Below are 20,433 nucleotides of genomic sequence, written 5' to 3' on the forward strand. Positions count from 1 at the left end.
CCTCAGGGCTCGCGGCAGTTAACCGCCGCCTGTTTCGAAGGAACCAATCAGAAGGCGCGGGGGCGGGGCTGGGGCTGGAGGCCACGCCCCCGGGCCGCGGGAGCACGCGACCTGCGCGCGCTTCGCTGTCACCCGGCAACGCCCGTCTTCCACCGCCCCGAGGCCCCCGCTGCGGGGGCCGACCCCCCTTTTCTCTGGGGAGCAAAGTGACTTGGCCACAGAAAAGAGGGTCCCTTCGGGCCCGTCAGCGACTGCAGCAGCCCCTCCGATTTGTCCAACCTGGCCTGTTAGGACTGCCTCTTAGCGTCCTGGAATGTGGCCATCAGTTGTGTCCTGCCAAGTGCCCGTCCCAGCTCTGGCATCACTGGGGGCCTGATCCGAAAAAGCCTTGGTGTCTGGAGACGCAAACTGTCACCCAGCAGGAAGGAGAGCCCTAAGTAGTGCTTTCAGAGAGAGCCCCCCTCTTCCCCTGAGGGGTTAGCGTGAGGGATCAAGATGAATGTTTTTCCCCTGGTAAAGGGGGGGAATGGATTTGGGGGGGCGGGAAATTGTCTATTGATGTGCCTTTAATTATTTTACATCTTTAAAATTCATTTTACGATTGCATATGTTTTCTAAAGGGGTGGGAATCAATCAAGCATAACTTGAAACTGCAAAAAATTAAAAAAAAAAAATTAAAAAAAAAGAAGAATCCTGTAGTTCCAGGCCACAAAGGAGGATGTTGGTGCTTCCTACAGGAAACATAAGCGCCAGGGGAAGTGGGGGCAATTAACTCAACACAATGAGTGATGATGCTTACCAGCTCAGAGGGTTGAGAGAAAGCAGAGACCCACCCGAGCATGTGAAAAGAGGGGGGGCCTGTGATAACTGCAGATGTGGTTTGCTAATGAGGGGTGGGCAGTAGGGTAAGGCGGTGGAATTAATGGCCGAAAACCAGGAAGCCCAGGCACTGCCCTTCCAGTTTTATTAGTTTTTGTAAATCACAGCACCTCTGTGGGCCTCAGTTCCCCCATCTGTAAGGTGTGTAGATTGATCGGAATAGCCTGGAATAATTGGTTCTCTTTAACATTTATTTCTTCATTCACTCAACAAAACAATGAGGAGGTGGGGCTGCTTGCTGAAGTGAATCAAAGGAAGAAAACAGCCCCTGCCTTCAATGAGTTCAGCAGCTCGGCCCTAAGAGGAAGTCTGGAGGCCAAGTGAAGAGGGAACATATAACAGTCCTGGGGGTGGTGGCCAGAGGGTTGAAAGGAACTGAACTCTGAAGGATGATTAGGAATCTGCCAAGAGACATAGTGTTTGCCAGGCTGAGAGAACAAGGGTCCAGAAATGTGGAAGCAGCCAGAATGTTAGTTGAAAGAAGATAGTTGAAAAGTTAGATTTGACGCTGTTTAAATTGGTTGGTTGGAGGAGACAATTCAACAAATATTGGGCACTTGCTCTGCTCCAAGCTCTGTCTTAGACATGGGAATCCAGCTTTCCCAGAGCTTCCATTTGGGGGTGGATGGATAGGTGAAGGTGGTCATCAAATGTTGATGTGTAAGTGGTGAATGACCCTGGTATCTGTAGTGGTTACTCCTTTTTATCAACTGAAGTGGATCCTAGAACATTCTGCTGCCCATGACTCAGTGGAATGATCTTCCCAGGACCTGTTGTTCAAATGGACCAATGTTTGGTAGTGTTTCTATTTAAAACTAAGGGCAGTTTGTCATACCACTCATTTAGCCAAATTTTGAGTCCAGTTATGGCTTTAAATTAAGTTGTTGAACCCTAACATCAAAATACGTATGCTTCTCAACACAACCTTAAGGTCAGTTGTGTTATACAGGTCTTATTTGAAGAATCACTAGTTGTTAATACTCCTTTGTTTCTTCTTAGACACACACTATCATAAAACATTTGAACTCCATTTGTTAAAAAATGAAATTATGCAATGTGACGTACAAGCACATCCCTACTCACATACACACCACTCAATAGTTCTAAGCCATTCAGAGTAACTGGCAGATTACTTTCCTTTTTGTTTTCATTGTCTATTTGGTTTGTCTTGGAAACTTCAAAGTTCACATGCCTTATTTGTTAAAAGTGGGGAACTGGGCGAAGGGTTCTTTTCTAGAGTTTTTGACTCTTGTTGCTTTTCCCTTCTGTATAAAAAAGAAAAAAGTCCTTTTTGTTTTCTCAAGCTCACATTACATTAATTCCCAGTTAGTACCCACTCTCTAAGCACATTCGCCCAGCACACTCGCCCTCTTACCTATCTTGATTTTAACACTGCAATTAGTAATTAAGGGTTCCACCTAATGAGCTACAATCTACTTTCATGTGTAGATTTTCTAATTGGTGGTTAGGTTAATAACCATATTTTAGAGGTTCCCCTTTACTTGAAATTAGCATGGTTGTAACATGCAGAGCAAGCCTCACCAGTTTGCTTCCAGCAGATGACAAAGTCTATCCTATTCTAAACTTCCCCGAATTGTGAACATGTGTCCCACTTTAAGGAAACATAGTGCTTGGAAATCTAAAGTCTTTAAGTTATTAGATTAGTAATAACCGTTTATCTGACTACACAACTCCACAGAATACAGAAGAGTCTCTCATAATCATATAACTCTTGGATATTGATATGATTTGGTTTTCTCACAGCCTTATAAGATTGCACTATTGCTTAAAGTATAGCTGTTGGAGATTTTATTTTTTTGCTCTTTCATTTATTAGTTGTTTTGTTTTGCATTTTGTAGCTGCTGCTTTTGTTGTTTTTGATATCTCGACATTATTGACCATCAATCCACAGATTGTGCCTTCTGCAATCTCTGGGCAATAAAGAGAATTGGGCAATAGAATCTCTGGGCAATAAAGATCTTGATTCATGCAGTTAAACTTATTCAGTAATTTAATTAACTTAATTTCATTCAAAAGAGAGTCCAGAAGCTGGGGCTATCACTGCTGGGGTAGGACTTGCCCACTAGGAGATGCGATCATTACCCAAGATGCTGCCTGAAGCAGAGTGGGCGGGAGAAACACCCTGACTTTTCCCTTTGTCTCCTCCAATTTCCCAATAGTGCCTTCCACTGATCTAACCTGCCTTCACAGGGGAATATATAAAATGCAGGATTAGCCTCTCTGCTAATATGAGCAGAGGCAAGGGGAGGGATCATTGATCTGAGCATAAATAAGATACATTATTTAAGTTTTTGTGGTGACAATGCTATATAACAACTCCCAACTCTCAGTGGGTTACAGTAACAAACATTGGTTTTTCTTGCTTGTGGATCTGCAAGTTAGCTCATTGTGGAGGGGAGAGGGGCAGTGCTTCAAGCTATAGGTTGGATTTAAGTCTGTTCCTTCCAGTTCTCATTCTGGGACTTGAAACTATCCAAGACATGCTTTCCTCGTGGCAGCCTGCAAAGTGCAAGAGCAGCAAACAGAAGCATGTGATGTCTCTTAAAGCCTCAGCCCAGAACTGGCACACTCACTTCCACCCACATTCCATTGCGCAAGGCAAGTCACATCGCCAAGCCCAACATCAATGGCCCAGGACATATATTCTGCCACTCTTGTGAGGGGCACTACAAAAGCAAAGGCTCTGGGGGCCTCCCCTGGTGGCGCAGCGGTTGAGCGCTGGGCTGCGAGGATGCCCGCGGCCTCTGCAGCGCCGGTTCGTTCCCCAGCCGCTGGCAAAGGTCCCACCAAAAATAAAAAAAAAAAAGCAAAGGCTCTGGGCAGATAATTCTATGGTAGGGAGAGTATGAAGAATTTGGAACAGTAATACAATACACAAAAGTAAATAACTAGCACCGTCTACCCCTAAAAATGTTCCAAGCAAAATACCTCCTTTCCTCTGAGTGGGTCATGTGCCCAGTCCTAAACCAATCACTGACCTAAGATGTACAATACTTTATGGCTCTATGGCTATGTCATGTTTCCAACTCTGAAACTGGGGGTGGGATAAACTCCATCCCCAAGGACGACGAGAAGAGAAGGGGACAGTTTCCCTGAGGAAATCAGAATAATTCTACCAGAAAGAAAGGAAGGGATTCTGTGTGTCCAAAAAACAATAGCTACCCACTACAGCAACAAACCCCCACATGTGAGATGTGGCAATTTACTGAAGTAATTTAATGAAGTCAGTTTCTGATGCTCAATAATAAAGAATGAAAACAAAACTTCAAAAACAGTTGCTCATCTAAATAGACACTTGTCCAAAGAAGATATACAGGCACCATATACAGATGGCCAATAGGCACCTGTAAAAATTATCTCTATCATCAAGGAAATGCCAATCAAAACCACAATGACATACCACCCGACACCCATACAAGGGCCCATATCAAAAAGACAAGAAAGGGTAGAAGTTGGCAGAGGTGTAGAGAGATTTACGTAGGCACTTAGGCTGTTTCCATAACTTGGCTATTGTAAATAGTGCTGCAATGAACATAGGGGTGAAGCTAAGCCTTCAAATGAGTGTTTTGTTTTCTTCAGGTAAATAGGAATGGAATTGCTAGATTATGTGTTAGATCTATTTTTAATATTTTGATTTTTTATATACTTATTTCTTATCTCCTTTACTAGATTGTAAATTGCATGAGAGCAGGTATCCTATCCAGTTTTGTTCACTACCATCACTCCACTACATCAAAGCTGAAGAGATGTTTTGAAATAAACCACAAGCAATATCAGCTTATGACAGTCAGTTTTATTAATAGTAGTAGTAGTAGTAATAGCTACCATGGGGGCCTTAATCACCAAATTGTCATGAGTCACCAAATTATTGTTTATTTTTCAAACACTAAGGTTTAACCTCACATCAACCCTGGTGGGAATAGCATATTGTCCACATTGTGGACAATGTATATATATGTGTAAGAAAACTGAGGTTTAGAGAAGTTAAAAAGGTTTTTTAAAAGAGATTTGAAAAAGGCGTAGAGAGGTTAAAAAAGTTTTCTCAGGGTCACATGCCAAAGTGCTGGCAGATCCTCTTCTGTGATACTTCTATTAATGATACACATTTTCTGACCTTAAATAAAATGGCCAGATTCTGCCATTTTATTTATAGGTATGATATCCAACAACAAATATTTACTGTGCTTTTACTATTTCTCTTGTTCTTTGGCTTTTGTTAAAGTCTTACAAAAATTCTAAAAAAAAAAGACCCATTAGTGACCCATTATACTCAGGTTTAGCACCAATATATGGGGTTTTCTCCATATGCACACCAGTTCTGATTCCAGGTGGAAGTCTCACAATTCAATTCTGACACTAACTACCTGGAGTTCATGCAGACCTAAAGGTTAGGGGCTTAGTCCCAAAGACTGTCCCTGCCCATGAGTCCCAGGCTGTAGCCAGTACTTTTTTTTTTTTTAAGATTTATTTTATTTATTTATACAAGAACCAGGGTACAGGCCAGATTCACGGGAGGGTGAGAGGATTCACCAGAGACAGAGTGGGGAACAGAAAAGGCAGATTGACGAAATACACTGCTGAGGGGAGCAGCGGGAGAGACAGGAGAGGTCTGTCGCGCCATGTGGGACCCTCGCAGGCCGGGATCGAACCGGCACTGCAGAGGCTGCAGACAGCTTCACAGCGCTGCACTCAACCGCCTGCGCCACCAGGGGAGGCCCTGTAGCCTATACTTGTGATCAACTATGATTGGATATCATACCTAGGGGTGTCCCCACCACCCTCTCTTCAACTTCAATAATTTGCTGGTATGGCTCATAGAACTCAGCAAACAAACAAAAAACCCAGACAGTTTACCACTGTTGTCAGTTCATTTCATAGAATACAACTAAAGAACAGTCCAATGAAAGTGGCAGAGGGCAAAATGCAGATAGAGTGCAGGTGGCAGGAGGGCATGGGCTTTCGTGCCTTCTCTGGGAATGCCAGCCCCTGATATCTCAACCCAGAAGCTCTCCAAAGCCTGTTGTTTAGGGGGCTTTATAAAGTTGCATCACACAGACACAACTGATTACCCATTTGTGACCAATCTCACTCACCAATCTGGAGGTCTGAATGGGGCACTGAAAGTTCCAACCCTCTAAACACATGGTTGGTTTCTCTGCCAAACATCCCCCACCCTGAAACATCTAGGAGACTAAAACCACACATTTACTTTTCTGCTTTAAAAGCCCTTTCTCATTACCCGCCTCCCCTGGTGGACCTGCAGCTTCCCACTTGGCTCTCCATTCATCAGCTAAATCCTGTTAGATAGTAGGTGCTGCTATTTTTATTTTACAGTAGTAACACTGAGGCTTAGCAAGGTTTTGTGCACCCTCTCTCTCTCCTCCCAGATTACTTGTGGTCTTCAAAATTTGCACAACTCCTTACTTCCCTCCTCTTGATACTGCTACCCCCTTCACCTTGAATCCCATAGAAGTCCTGGTTTTCCTTCTGAACAAGGGAAGGGGTGTAATACCACCTTCTTGAAAGTTTCCCCATGAGTCCACATTCTCTCCTCTGCATTTCTTTAAAGCCCCTCCAGGTAGTTACTATGTTAATCAACTTTGTATGTCCTGTGGAGTCAAGGAAAAAAAAAATTCCTGTACTTAGTGTGGACTTAAGATATTTTTGTTGTAATAAATGGAATCCAACTGATGTTACCTAATTCACTCCTTTTCCTACTATAATATTTTTAGGACTTCAGGGTTGTCCTAGTGTTTTAATACAAAAAATCCCTCTGCCGGCTAAGCAAGCTCCTCTTTGGCTGACTTCAGGGGAAAGGAAGATAAAAGCCCATTCCTTATAGAAGGTGTTTTATTGTATTCACCAAAGGATAATGGGGAGAAGAATACAACAGTGTAACAATGAAGGAAGGAAATGAACTAATTCCTGCTTTGGGGGAAATATACAACAGCTGTGTACCCAGCTGTAGGAGTGCTTTCCAAAAGCAAAAAAAAAAAAAGAACCAAAAAACCCCCTAAACACAACAACAAAAAAAGATTAATTATATGCACTGATGCCAACAGTGAACAGCTTTAAGAGAGGAAATCTCTTTAAGGGGGAATATCTCAGTCTGGAGTTATATATATATTATACTCTGAGTTTGTAAGAGCTACTTCCAGACAGACTCTACAGACTCTAATTATGAAAAGGGATTGCTTGAGGGTATATTTTATAGAGAGAATCATTAACTTTTCTATATGTTATTCTAGTTGCACACTCCAAAGAAAATTAAATCATCACAGGACTTTTACAAATGAATGTATATTCACCAAGGCTACTCCAGGGATGAGAAAAGTGTCTTTTATGTTGTGAGAATTTATTTACTGTAAATTATCCCCTTGGGCTCAGTAGGCTGTCATTCATCATTTAAAGGAATAAGAATTCGAATATTTTTCAAATTTTGTTCCCAAAGAAAAGCCTGTTGCCTTTATGTTGGGTTTATTGCCAAAATTGAACACAACTCTTTAATAAAATATACACACTAAGGTAAGATGAAGAGCAAAATTTTCCCAACTTTGATGGAATTAAAATAACAAACAATTTAGCTTGGCAAACAGGGCATGCCAATTAAAATGAAAGATTCCCTAAAGCTTTATAAAATATAATATAGAGAAAGTAATTCTATCTAGCCTCCTATTTACAATTGTGGAAGTTATATAATTACTACATAAATATCCATCAAAATTCCCTGTGAAGCCAGGTACAAATGAAACTAAGGAAAGTTATACATCAAATTTATATGAGAAAAATAAAGAGATGGCCCCTGCTCCGTGATACTCATCACTGAACATCCCAGATTTCACAGAGAAGTGGGGTAAATTTGTGGTCGTTCACTCTCCACGACATGAGCATTTCTGCATGGTGATGATTAAATGTCCGCAACTCAGTCAGGCGACCCAGGAGACAGGCAAAATGTTGAGGGTTTTCAGGCTGATGAATCTTGCACAACTTTTGTAGCACATCAAGCAGTGGTTCCTGAAGCTTCTCTACAGCTTCTCTGTCTTTTATGTATTGTCTGTCTGTTTTGAAATTTAAAATAAAATGACCAAAAAAATCGAAAAGCATTAATTTGGCATAACTATAGTGATGCTGTTTTGAAATATCTTACAAATGTGCACTTAAAAATATAAATTAAGTGTTCAATGTGATGCATTTTACACTCAAATATACACATTAGCTATATACATGCAACTAGATACAGTTTACTGCTCAGCCCAGAAGCCTCCCTAAATTCTCCTTCCAATCAAAAGCCCCAAAGGTCCACCCACACATCATTTCCAGTGTATATATTCCAAGGAGTGGAGTTGCTGGATTATAGGAATATACACATGGGTAACTACTAGGTACTGCTAAAATATTTTTCTTTTTGTAGCTATATTTTTTATGGCAAAAAAATAAAAATAACAACTATCTCCTGCCTCAATATCATATATAAAACTTGAAGCTATCATTGTGATTATGTTTTACCAGTCATGAACATGGTATCCCTTACTTCCAAGTAATTAAAGTAATCTAAAAATGTTGACAAATTTTATATACACAGGTATTCATTTCAACATTGTTTAAAACAAACAAAAATGGGGAGATCCTGAATATCCAAATATATGGCAAAAATTAAGTAAATGATTGTGTATCATTACAATTAACTATCAGGCACATATTGTATTCTCTGTTATAAAATACATAATTGCATGCAGGTTGCTATTCAAATATCAACAATTGCTTCAAAAAGTCTTCCCTGACTGTAACAGGGTGGTCTCAGGAAAAGGGAAGTTTCCAGTTTCCCTGCCACACCCAAGGAAGGGTGGAGCTGAGCAGGGAGAAGCTGGAGAGGACTCAGAGAAGGTAGCAGGATGGAGAGTCAGAAGGAGACCTGGAGGAGGCACTTGGGTCAGAGAGACATGTGCAGAAGCTGCCCTTGCTTCTCAGTCTTGGACTGGTTGAAAGAGATGTAGGTGAGAGACCCATGTGGAGGTTAACAGTGGCAGCTTTTATCTTGATTTTCATTTTGCTCTTTTCCTCCCAGACTTGTTTGGCTGTTTCTGGACCCTTTTCCATGGGTTCCTGCTGGAATGTGCCTGAGACTGTGGCAGGCTTGAAGGCCTCAGTGACCTTGCTTTGGGCCAAGCCTGTTTGGCTGGGTATTTACCCATGTCAGGATGGGTAAATTGGGGTGCTTGATTTGGAAACTTTATTCTTCCTCTTTTCTCTGTTGCACACTAATTGTATTAAAGTTCCTGTCCACTAACGGTCTTACAGGTTTTTGTCTTCATGTGGCAGAAGGCAGAGCAGAACGGTTTGGCTGGGTTGCCCCCCACCCTGCCCTGTAATGTGACCACTAATTAAAATACCATCTTCTGCCATTTTCTTTCCAACATCTGCATCTTTATAAGTTCTCTAATACTTACCACCTCCTTTTGTTTTTTCATTTATTGTCTTTCTCACCCTCCTAGAATGTAAGCACCATGTAGTTGAAACCTGCCTGTTTCTTTACTGTCATAACCTCAATATGTAGAACCATGTTTAGCACATAGTTGGTGTTCAGAATAAATTTATTAAATGAGTAAGTGTAAGATTTAGGGGGAAAGCTGAGAGAAACTACATTGAAATGTGAACAATGGTTCAATGTGAGTGGTGGGATCATAGGCCATTTTACCTTTATTTTTGTGTTTTTCCAATTTTTCTTTCATAAATAAGATTACTATTATATTGTGGGAATAGGTGGGTAGGAATGGGATAAAAATGTAACATTGAAATTACCTGGAGAGAAGATGACAATTGCTGTAAGCAAAGCATACTCTTCTTGAGTCATTTTTAGTTCTCCAACACTTTTATAAAAACTAAACATAGGTGTTATATATTCATCAGAGATACCTATGGAAGAATGTTGAAATATTGCAGAGGATTAATAAAATTTTTCAATGTCTGAAAAGTATAAAACCACAAATACATTACATATATACACATTGATATTTATTCACATAAACACATATTCAAATATTCCTCATAACATGTCCCAGTCATAGGTAGGGCATTGTAAAGAAGGTCAATGAACAAAATCCTCAAAATATAGCCATTTCAATGATTTGTGTGTCTTTGATTTTGTTTCAGTTACCACTGTCTGACAATAAATAATGTTCCTGAATTGTCAAAAGAATCTTTGAACTTCATGGAGTTTAATCTTAAAGATTACTTTCTAGAATGAAGTTATAGATAGATCTTAACCAACCAACAGAAATCATTATTATTCAGTCAAGAAGTATAAATAACTCCATTAATAAATTGGCTAGGATTCTTATTAAAGAGTTGCAACCTGGGCCTCCCCTGGTGGCGCAGCGGTTGAGCATTGGGCTGCGAAGCTGCTGCAGCCTCTGCAGTGCCGGTTCGATCCCTGGCCACCGGGTGAGGGTCCCACATGGCGCGCAGACCTCTCCTGCTGCCCGCTGCTCCCCTCAGCAGTGTACTTTGGTCAATCTGTTATAGGACAGAGAGAGGGGCAGCCCAGACCCCCACAAACCTGCCTATTCTAAATGGGTTCTGCCATCCGCCGCATCAACACAAAACATATGACACTTTAATGGGAAGGAACTTTAATAAAAACTAGAAAACAATACAGGTAAGGCAAAGAGTCTAGTTTCTAAATGAAGCACCCAAAGTTACCCATCCCCTCGTGGGTAAAAGTCCATCCATATGGGGTCGGCCCAGAGCAAGGCCCCAAAGCCTGCCACAAGTCTAAAACATCTTCCAGTGGGGACCCACAGAAAAGGGTCACAAACAACCAGACAAGCCCGGAAGGAAAAGAGCAAAATCAACATCAAGATAAAAGCTGCCATTGTCACCTCCCCACGGGTCTCACCCACATCTGTGTCACCTAGTCCACGACCAAAAGACAAGCGCAGTTTCTTCACGTGTCTCTAGGCTCCATGTGCCTCCTCCAGGTCTCCTTGCTCCATCCTGCTTCCTTCCTTAGTCTCTTCTGCAGCTTCTCCTCTTCCTGCTCAGCTCCACCCTCCCTTGGGTGGGGCAGGGAACCTCCCCCTTTCCTGGGGACCACCCTGTTACACTTCTGCCTGCTCTGTTCCCCGCTCTAGCTCTGAGCTCTGGTGAATTCTCTCACCCTCCCACGCTTCTGACTGTACCCAGTGCTTGTAAAAATAAATAAATAAATCTTAAAAAAAAAAAAGATTAAAAAAAAAATAAAAAATAAAGAGTTGCAACCTTTCTCTCAAGTTCCAAGCCTATACATTGCATACTTACATTGGTACTTAGCTATTCTCATCAAACTCAATATGTGCAATATCATGTGCATGTAAAGAACTCAACTCCCCATTTTCCTCTAAATCTACCCTTTGTCTGGTGTTTCCATTCTCAGTGAATTATATCCTTGGCCACCGAGTTGACCCCACCTGACAGCTGAGATCCAGTCCTCCATCTAACTTAAGCGTTGACTACTGTTGATTCAACCTGCTACGTCACAGTTGGCATTCCCATTCCTCTCCACTGCACCCGGCATTGACTCAGTTTAAGGCCCTCTTTTCCTCTGGATTATGGCAATTGCCCCCCTTTTTTTAATTTTTTTAAGATTTATTTATTTATTTATACAAGCACTGGGGTACAGTCAGAAGCGCGGGAGAGTGAGAGAATTCACCAGAGCCACAGCGGGGAACAGAACAGGCAGACTGACGAAGTACACTGCTAAGGGGAGCAGCAGGCGTAGCAGGAGAGGTCTGCGTGCCATGTGGGCCCCTCGCCAGCGGCCGGGATCAAACCAGTGCTGCAGAGGCTGCGGGCAGCTTCACAGCCCAGCGCTCAACCACTGCACCACCAGGGGAGGCCCGGCAATTGCCTCTTCACTGGTCGTGGTGTTCAGTTTGTTCCCCTTCAGCCCACCTGAGAATAATCTTTCTAAAATTCAAAGTTTCTTGGTTCTTGCAAACCTTTAAAAACTCTCTATAACTTTTGGTATAATTTTTCTTCCTTTTATACAGAAAACTCTGGAACCTGACCTGCCTTCCCTACCTCCTGCCATTTACCCACATGATAATAAGTTCACATATATTAAGTACTTTTTTATGAATTAAGCACTGTTCCAAGTAATTCTTATATTATCATTCATTTAATTTAACCCCCCCCCCGAAAGATGCACAGAGGTTTTATAAATGTACAAAAACATAGAGCTGGTGAGACATGCAACCAGGCTTCAAACCAAAGCTGGCAGATTCCAGAGAACTAAGCTGTGTGGTCTTTTTATCACACAGCCTTTACTCCGGCCATATTCAGTCACTTGAAGTTTCCTAAACAATTCACACTGCCTACATTTTGTACATGTTCTGTCTACTTGGAATACCCTCCTTCTCCTTTATCTAGCTTACTCCTCTTTGCAATTTAAAATTTCTTTGTGTCACTTCCTCCACTCACTCGACAAATATCAGTTTGGTGCCTGTTCTGCACGTGGCTCTATTCCAGAAGAGCTCTGACTGGGGAATTGTGGAGGCAGGAGGGAAAAATAGAAGACTGTGATGTGATTTATGAATGAAAAGAAGAGGATGAGTTTCCCAGGACTGGTAAATAGAACAGACTGCTCTCTTCCATCCTAAATCAGACCTAGAGCCTTCGAGCTTTGTCCTAACTAATCCAGACTAAAATTGGATTCCAGATGCTAAGAGCTTAATAGTCATCTAATATTACACTTCACAAAATCTGAACGTCTGAATCCTCACTTATAGAAGTATCTGACACTCTTCCCCAGCTGGTTACTTATGCATGTTGTAAAGGCCAACAGTGAACATAGAGAAAGTGTAGAAAACACAGCAGAAGGAGAGTTAAATTTTTTTCCGACAGGATACATCAAATACAAATTTGCTCTTGGAGTCAATAATCACCATTGACCACACCAGCATGAGCAAAGGGGTGTCTCAGTGTATCAATACATGAACAAGCAATTTCTAACCTAGGAAATGTAATGCAAACATCACCCTAGAGAGACAGTCTTTGCCTGTTTTCCTGCTTCCCCTTTCTGGAGACGTGCTTAAGGTTTGCTTCATGTTTGCGCTTAAGCCCAAATAGCTGATTTTTGGTCACAAGGGGGGGCTATTTTCTAACTTAACCACACAGACTGCCAAGGAAATGTTCAGTTGTGAAAAAAAAAGTCTCTTCTCTTCCCTTTCTTATTTGTTTTTCTTAAAAAAAAAAGGGGGGGGATTATCACTGATAAATTAATTGTTCAGTAATGAGAAATTTCTTTGAGAGAATAACCATGTGATTAGAATTAATGCTATAATTTCAAGTTTTAATTTTAAATGTAAATGTCTTTTATTACCTGATTAACTTTCTAGTTTTAAACTGGGGACAAAAACAAAGCACAGATTTGCTTATGTGCACATTATATACAAGTGCGCATATTATACAAGACATACTTCCTAGCACTTTAAATACCGTAATATGATTTATTAAAAGAGGCAATCAGACTGAGAATCTTGTTTGCTATTTGGTCAGAACCACTAAATTTGACTTTTTTTTAGAAATGACACTGGTGCATAGCAAAGAAGTTGAGGTACAAGGCATGTAAGGTACACGGTATATAAGGTGATGTTTGCCTTGGGTTTTCCTTTCAAACTAAGGTCTCTACTTTCTGGTAGTTTTCTTGTAAACTAATGACTCCAATTCTTCTTGGATCCTGAAGCCCATTCAGGTGGTTGTCTATTTGACCAATGGAAGAGGTCATCACTTTTTCCCTTTGGTTATTGTTGTATCCAGAAATGACAGCTAGAACTGCAGTGGCCATCAGGTAACCATGAGGAGAGCCAGCCTGAGGGTAAAGCTGATACACCAAGGACAGTCAAGCAGAAAGACAGAAAAAGACCTGATATTTCTGATGGTAGGTTGGGTGTCTGACTTAACTGGATTTTTCATTTGACTCAGTACATTTCCTTACTTTATTTTTTTTAAAGATTTATTTATTCATATATACAAGAACCCGGATACAGGTCAGATGTGCAGGAGGGTGAGAGGACTCACCAGAGACAGAGTGGGGAACAAAACAGGCAGACTGATGAAATACACTGCTGAGGGGAGCAGCGGTTGAGGCAGGAGAGGTCTGCTGTGCCATGTGGGTTTCTTGCTCGCCGGCCGGGATCGAACCCGTGCTGAAGAGGCTGCGGACAGCTCACAATGCTGGGCTCAACCGCCTGTGCCACCAGGGGAGGCCCACATTTCTTTATTTTTTAATTCTATGTTGAGCTGGATTTTCTGATACCATCAAACAAGAACATCCTTACTGACAGTTCCCCTAACAAGTGAGATATATTTTCATGTCTTCCTGCTTTTGTGCTGAAATATAAGCAGGATCCTTAATAGGCTAGCACACCACCCATGTTTCAAGACCAAGTTTGAAAATGAAAATGAGAGGGGTTAAGAATTGTAAACTTGAGGGCATCCCCGGTGGCAAAGGTGGTTGAGCACCGCACCCTGAAGCTGTCCGCAGCCTCTGCAGTGCAGGTTCGATTCCCGGCCGGCCAGGGAGAATCCCACATGGTGCGGCAGACCTCTCCTACCTCACCCACTGCTCTCCTCAGCAGTGTATTTCAGTCAGTCTGCCTGTTCTGCTCCCAGCTCTGTCTCTGGTGAATCTTCTCACCCTCCCACGGCCTGTACCCCAGCTCTTGTATAAATAAAAAAAATCTTAAAAAAAAAAAGAATTGTAAACTTGAACTTAAACACTTACTTTTCTTCTATTTTCTCATGTATTTGTTTATATTCACAACCTTTCAACTTCATTAGAAAATACACAGTTAGGCCTCCCCTAGTGGTGCAGCAGTTGCGCGCTGGGCTGCAAAGCTGCCCGCAGCCTCTGCAGCGCCTGTTAGATCCCCGGCCATGAGGCGAGGGTCCCACATGGCGCACAGACCTCTCCTGCCACGCCTGCTGCTTCCCTCAGCAGTGTATTTCATCAGTCTGCCTGTTCTGTTCCCCACTCTTGCTCTGGTGAATTCTCTCACCCTCCCGCGCTTCTGACTGTACCCAGTGCTTATATAAATAAATAAATCTTAAAAAAAAAAGAAAATATACTGATAATTCTTAATAACTGTTCATTCTGTGCAAGTTGTCAAGGTTAAAAGCAGTGAAGTCAGATGTATATTTAAAGAGCAGAAAAATAAGCAGAGTATATACTACATACAGTATACTTTACTATGTTATTGCAAACTAGCTAATAAGAATCTCTGACCCCATTGTCTCTATTACATACTTAAAAGCAATGACAAATTGCTAGCTCCTGCTAATACTTTATCCCTGAAGCAAAGGGCAGCAAATATGTTTTATTTTTTTAGTTTTTTTTTAAAGATTTATTTGTTTATTTATTCATACAAGCACTGGGTACAGTCAGAAGCATGGGAGGGTGAGAGAATCCACCAGAGCCAGAGCGGGGAGCAGAGCAGGCAGAAGGACTGAAGTACACTGCTGAGGGGAGCAGCGGGCGGCAGGAGAGGTCTGCGCGCCATGTGGGACCCTCCTCTCGTGGCCGGGGAGCAGCCGGGGATAGAACCAGCGCTGCAGAGGCTGCAGGCAGCTTCGCAACCCAGCACTCAACCGCTGCGCCACCAGGGAGGCCCAGCAAATATGTTTTAATGGGTCTTTAGATCCCTGCCAGCCAAAAGGTGGGCAACTAGACCTTGGCGAGTGCCAAGTGTAACATAAGAGTGCTGGACTTTGAGTTAGAACATTTGTGTTATCTCCTGGCAATCTGCTGATTAGCAGTATGACCTTGAGCAGGTCATTTAGCCTCTCTGAGTCCCATTTCTCCATCTATAAAATAGGAGCAAAGCATCCACTGATAGGGGTCACTGGGAACACTACTAACAAGACAATGTATGTAAAATCAAGCGATGCAAATTCAAAAGATACAAATGTCATCTTCACGCACATGCACTGAATTGAGTATTTCATTTATTTGTCTTGTGCTAAAAAAAGGTAAAAAAAAATACATAAAGTTTAGAAATTAAAAAAAATAAGTTCCTCTGGTCTGTGAAAGGTTATTGCTAATTTCCTTAATGTTAAACATAAACTCACCCAGCAACGCTATTTCAGTCCTATCATAACTGTCATGGTGTCATATGATTATTTCTATTTTATTAAAAATTCCAGCTCAAAAACCTAGTTGAAATAGAACATCAGGAGTTTTTTTAAATGATGCACAAGAATTATGTAGAAAAGCTCAACCATAAGTTTATCAGATAAATGTTCTAAAGCCTCAATTAACATAAATAAACACGATAACTCCCATTAAGTCAATGTACCTCAGGAGACAGTATCTTTGTGTAATTGGAATTTAATAATAGGAAACAAAAGAGTATGAATTTGAAGAACAGAAAAGAAATACATTCTTTAAAGAGTCCTGTAGGCATAAACAGGATATCTTGAGACATTATTTTATTCTGGAATTAAATGTACAATTGAAATAAGAATATGTTACATTTGCATAAGAATGAAAAGTTATTCTGAAAGGTCATCTTGCAAGATCAGGTTTTATGGTGGTGTGTGGAAGAGGCAATGTTCTGAAAATCCATTGGGAGAAACAAATTCATAAATATTAATAAATGGAACCATCATTACAAAATACTAAGCAGCATGTCAGTTTGGGTGGTTTTCATTGTCACAATATGTGGTTGATGTTTGGGCAAGTATCTTATTTTGAACTAGAGGCATGCATATTTATTTATACAGATCATATTCTGGAAAACTTGAACTTCTCTGAAACTTGCAGAATCACAAATTCTGAAATTTACCCAGCAAAATTACTTATTTTTAACCAAAAAGGACTTCACCATTTCTCACCTAGTTATTGCACTGATCTTGTCACTGACCTCCCTGCTTATTGTATCAATTCTTATGGCTATAAAGCTCTTTCTACAGCATTACTGTGGTTCCTGTCACATCTGCACAGAGTTTTAGAAAGGCTCCACATTTTATGAGAATTAAATTAAACCACTTTTGTGGCAGTCAATGCTTTCAATAAACTAGCACTTACTACTTCTTCAGATTTATAAGTATTGTTTTATGGCAATATCAACTTACCTGTAAATCCTATACCTGGCTATTCTCTCATTCCTCTTTCCACTGGCAATTTCTATACTAATATAATATAATGGGTATATGTCCCAGAATCTCTTTCTCAGCTATTCATGGCTTGAAAAGTTCCTAACCATCCTTCCTGATTCAATTGTCTACTTTGCAATCTTTTCTGACTCACCAAGTAGCCTTATACATGACTGCAGGCACTCCTTTATCTCTGATTTCATTATGCACATACCTTCCCAATAGTCCTTATTACATTGCACACTGATTGTATCTCTCCCCCACTAGATTATAAATTCTTAGATGATAGACTGTATAGTTTCATCTCCCCACCCTCAATAACTATACAGTGCCTGGCACAAAACAAGTATTTAATATATATTTGTTGAACAGAAAGAGCTGCTATAAAGTGTGATGAGGAAGTTAAGTTCTCAATGAAATGTGAGTAGCAGTTGTGTGTGCCACTTCTGAGTCATTTCCTTACGGGGAGGGTGTGCTGTTCTTTGCCCTATTTGCCCCTCCCAACAGCTTGGCATGTGGGTATGATTGTGCACCATTCTGGACCAAAGTCAACACTGAATGATTGGATGGGCAACAAGACAGAGGGGCACTTCTGCCCTATCACCATTTCCTTATGTTCAGTCTACCCCAAGATTGAAATAAGATTCTGCCTTGTTTAAGTTTCCTTTAATTTAATCTCTGTTATAGCAGTCAGTCTTCAACTTAATTTATACCTGACACTCTATTGTGATTTTTTATATATCTATTTCCCTTAGAAGATGAAATCCTTGAGATGAAATCCTTTAATATAAAGCTGTGACTTTATATTACTTATCCCTATGTCTCCAGTGAATCTTGTTCATATCAGTACTCAATAAAAGTTTGTTGGAAAATAATGAGAGAACGTATAAATAAATAAAAATCCCATGGAAATTGGCTTGCATTGTTATTGGTCAGTTGCCACATTGCCAGAGTCAATTGAAAATGACAGGATTCTAAACAGAATCTCAGCTCATGAAGGAAGAGGAGAAAGACCAATGAGCTACCAATCTGAGAAATCTGGGGAGCTATTCGGAGATGGTAGTGTAGAATGCTGGTTAAGACATATGACTCTTGAAGTGAGACTTCCTTTCTGTCTCTGAAAAAGTTATTTAGCTACTATGTGTCCTAGTTTCCTCGCCTGTAAAATTGGAATAATAGTACTTATTTCTTAGGATTTTTGCAAGAATTTGGTGAAATCATATGTGTATTTAGAAGTGTCTGAAACCTAATAAATGATGTATAAATACTGCGGCTATTATTTTTTCTTATCTTGCTTGGAAAGAGAAGGATAATAGTTTGACATATTGTCATTCACATCTGAAGGTTTTGAATAAATGATTCTTTTTCTGGACTGAATAATCTCAGATATTTTATTCTATTTTTCTTATCAGACTAATCTTCCAGTCTTAAAAATTGTTTCGGTGGACCTTCATCTTAGAGAAGTAAAAATAGTATTTTTGGTGTTTTGCTGTGATAACAGTTTTTTTAATCAACCCTTTAAAATCTCATCTATTCAGCACCTATTTTCTTAAGGTCATTCTCCATGCTAGTCACAATGGTGATATAATGTTGCATGAATTAGGTAAGAGGCATGCCTTTATGTGGCATGCAAATTCTTACTTGTAGAAACAAACTCTTTGTACCATTAACCACTTTTACCACTTACCACTTTTTCTAATTCTTTCTTCCAATAGGTCAGCATGGCCAGCTGGAAGTTTCTTATTGAAAATCTCAGCTGAACGAAGGAACATAGCTTCAACTGCAGACCCTTTCAGCAAAGCAATCTGATCTTCATGGTCCAATGTTTGAAATCCTGAATTAAGATGATAATGAAATCATTAACAAGAAGTTGTGAATGTTAAAAAAAAAGAAGTTGTGAATGTTGTATAACAATATTTCATCACCTCCATCAGCCCCCCCACTTATAAAACATTTCCATAAAGTTATTTTATAATTGTTTTATGATTGGGTGGTCCTGTAACATGATTAATATTTATTATATTCCCCCTTAATAGAAATTGGCTTTTATCTTCATTGAGGAGGATTTGCTGAACAAGAGGTAAAAGAGGTCAAGTCCATACCACATGTAGATACATGTGTATATGTGTGTATGCATGTACATGTATGTATATGGATGTGTGTATATACATACATGTATATACATGTGTGTACAGAGAAAGGCTCATTCTGATGAAGCAACCCTCAAAAATAAGAGGCAAGCAGATACTCATTGAGAGATCATTTTAGTCACAGCTGGTGTTAGAGGTAAATTCTGCAGAAAAGCATTCACAAATCAGAAAAATCTTTATATGTATCCAGAGATTTAAAGGAATATTTGACTTATGAGTCTAATCAATCTAGGTAATGGGTAGTATTTCCTCCACCCAAAAAAAGCCAATCAAGGTCATGTTGAGATATCTTCTCTGTGTTCAACACTACACTATGCAGGGTAGAGAGAATCATAGAATCAATGACCTAAAGAAATACATCGCTGCCTGGAAAATTCAAAGTTCTTTTCCAGACTTATGTGCTATAGTCTCCAGAAGCTGCTCTGACCTCATTTCCTCTTCCTCTTTCACCTTATTCATTGTGCTCTACCCCAGGGCCCCTGGCTCTGCTGTGAACACACAAGCCTGCTTTAACATCAGGAGTAAATGTTCTTCCCAGTTATCCCCATGCCTCACTACCTCACTGTATGTGGGTCTTTGTTTCAAGGTGACTCTACCTAAAATAGTACTCTCCAGTACTCATTAGTCCCTATGGTTTTATTTCTATTCACACAACTTACCTCTACTGATATATTATAGATTTATTTGCATAGTTGTTAGGTGTCTGATACCTCTATTAGAGTGTAAACTTCTTGGAGGCAGAGACTTTGACTATTTTGTTGACCTTTATATCTCTCATGCCTAGTACATATATGATACCCCAAATTATTTGTTGAATAACTAAATGACAATGATAATGAATGACTAAATAACAAGCTCAGTGCACAGGTATATAAACAGCCAACACAAATAAACTAATGTCATCAGGGTCTCAATGGCTTGGGATATGATTAAATAGTGACGGCAGTTTAGAGAAGAGAGTAATGCTAAGATTAAACATCACTATTTCATAAAATATAAGACTCCTTTGAGGGCAGGAGCCTTGCCAAATTTCTAGCACCCTGGACAGTGCCTGGTACAGGTTATGATCAATTGTACAATGAAATGACTCAACTAGGCCCTTCAGAAAATACCCTGTCATTATTGGTATTCATTACTATCATTGCTATTTGTAATAATTTTATTATTTTTACAATTATTGTTGAATTAATTTTTTTCCTTCTCAAGGGCTTTTTTTGTCTTTTATTTCTTTCTATATCTTTTTCCTTCTGCT

At 40.3% G+C, this 20,433-nt stretch overlaps 1 protein-coding gene across 6 annotated transcripts in view; it reads right to left on the minus strand.

Moving 5' to 3' along the window:
* Positions 1-6,910: 6,910 nt before the first annotated feature.
* Positions 6,911-20,433, minus strand: part of NR1H4 (nuclear receptor subfamily 1 group H member 4) — an 85,497-nt gene continuing 71,974 nt past the window's right edge. For all 6 annotated transcript variants that reach the window (XM_037513795.2, XM_054696106.1, XM_037513793.2 and 3 more), the window contains 3 exons: positions 18,719-18,865; positions 9,700-9,813; positions 6,911-7,958 (listed from right to left, as the gene is read on the minus strand). In XM_037513795.2, the coding sequence (XP_037369692.1) occupies positions 7,720-7,958; positions 9,700-9,813; positions 18,719-18,865 (500 nt within the window). In that variant the 3' untranslated portion in view covers positions 6,911-7,719. The remainder of the gene's footprint in view (positions 7,959-9,699; positions 9,814-18,718; positions 18,866-20,433) is intronic.

The sequence above is a fragment of the Talpa occidentalis genome, unplaced genomic scaffold (assembly GCF_014898055.3).
Source record: "Talpa occidentalis isolate TD23 unplaced genomic scaffold, MPIMG_talOcc4v2.1 talOcc4.16, whole genome shotgun sequence".
NCBI classification, from domain to species: Eukaryota; Metazoa; Chordata; class Mammalia; order Eulipotyphla; family Talpidae; genus Talpa; species Talpa occidentalis.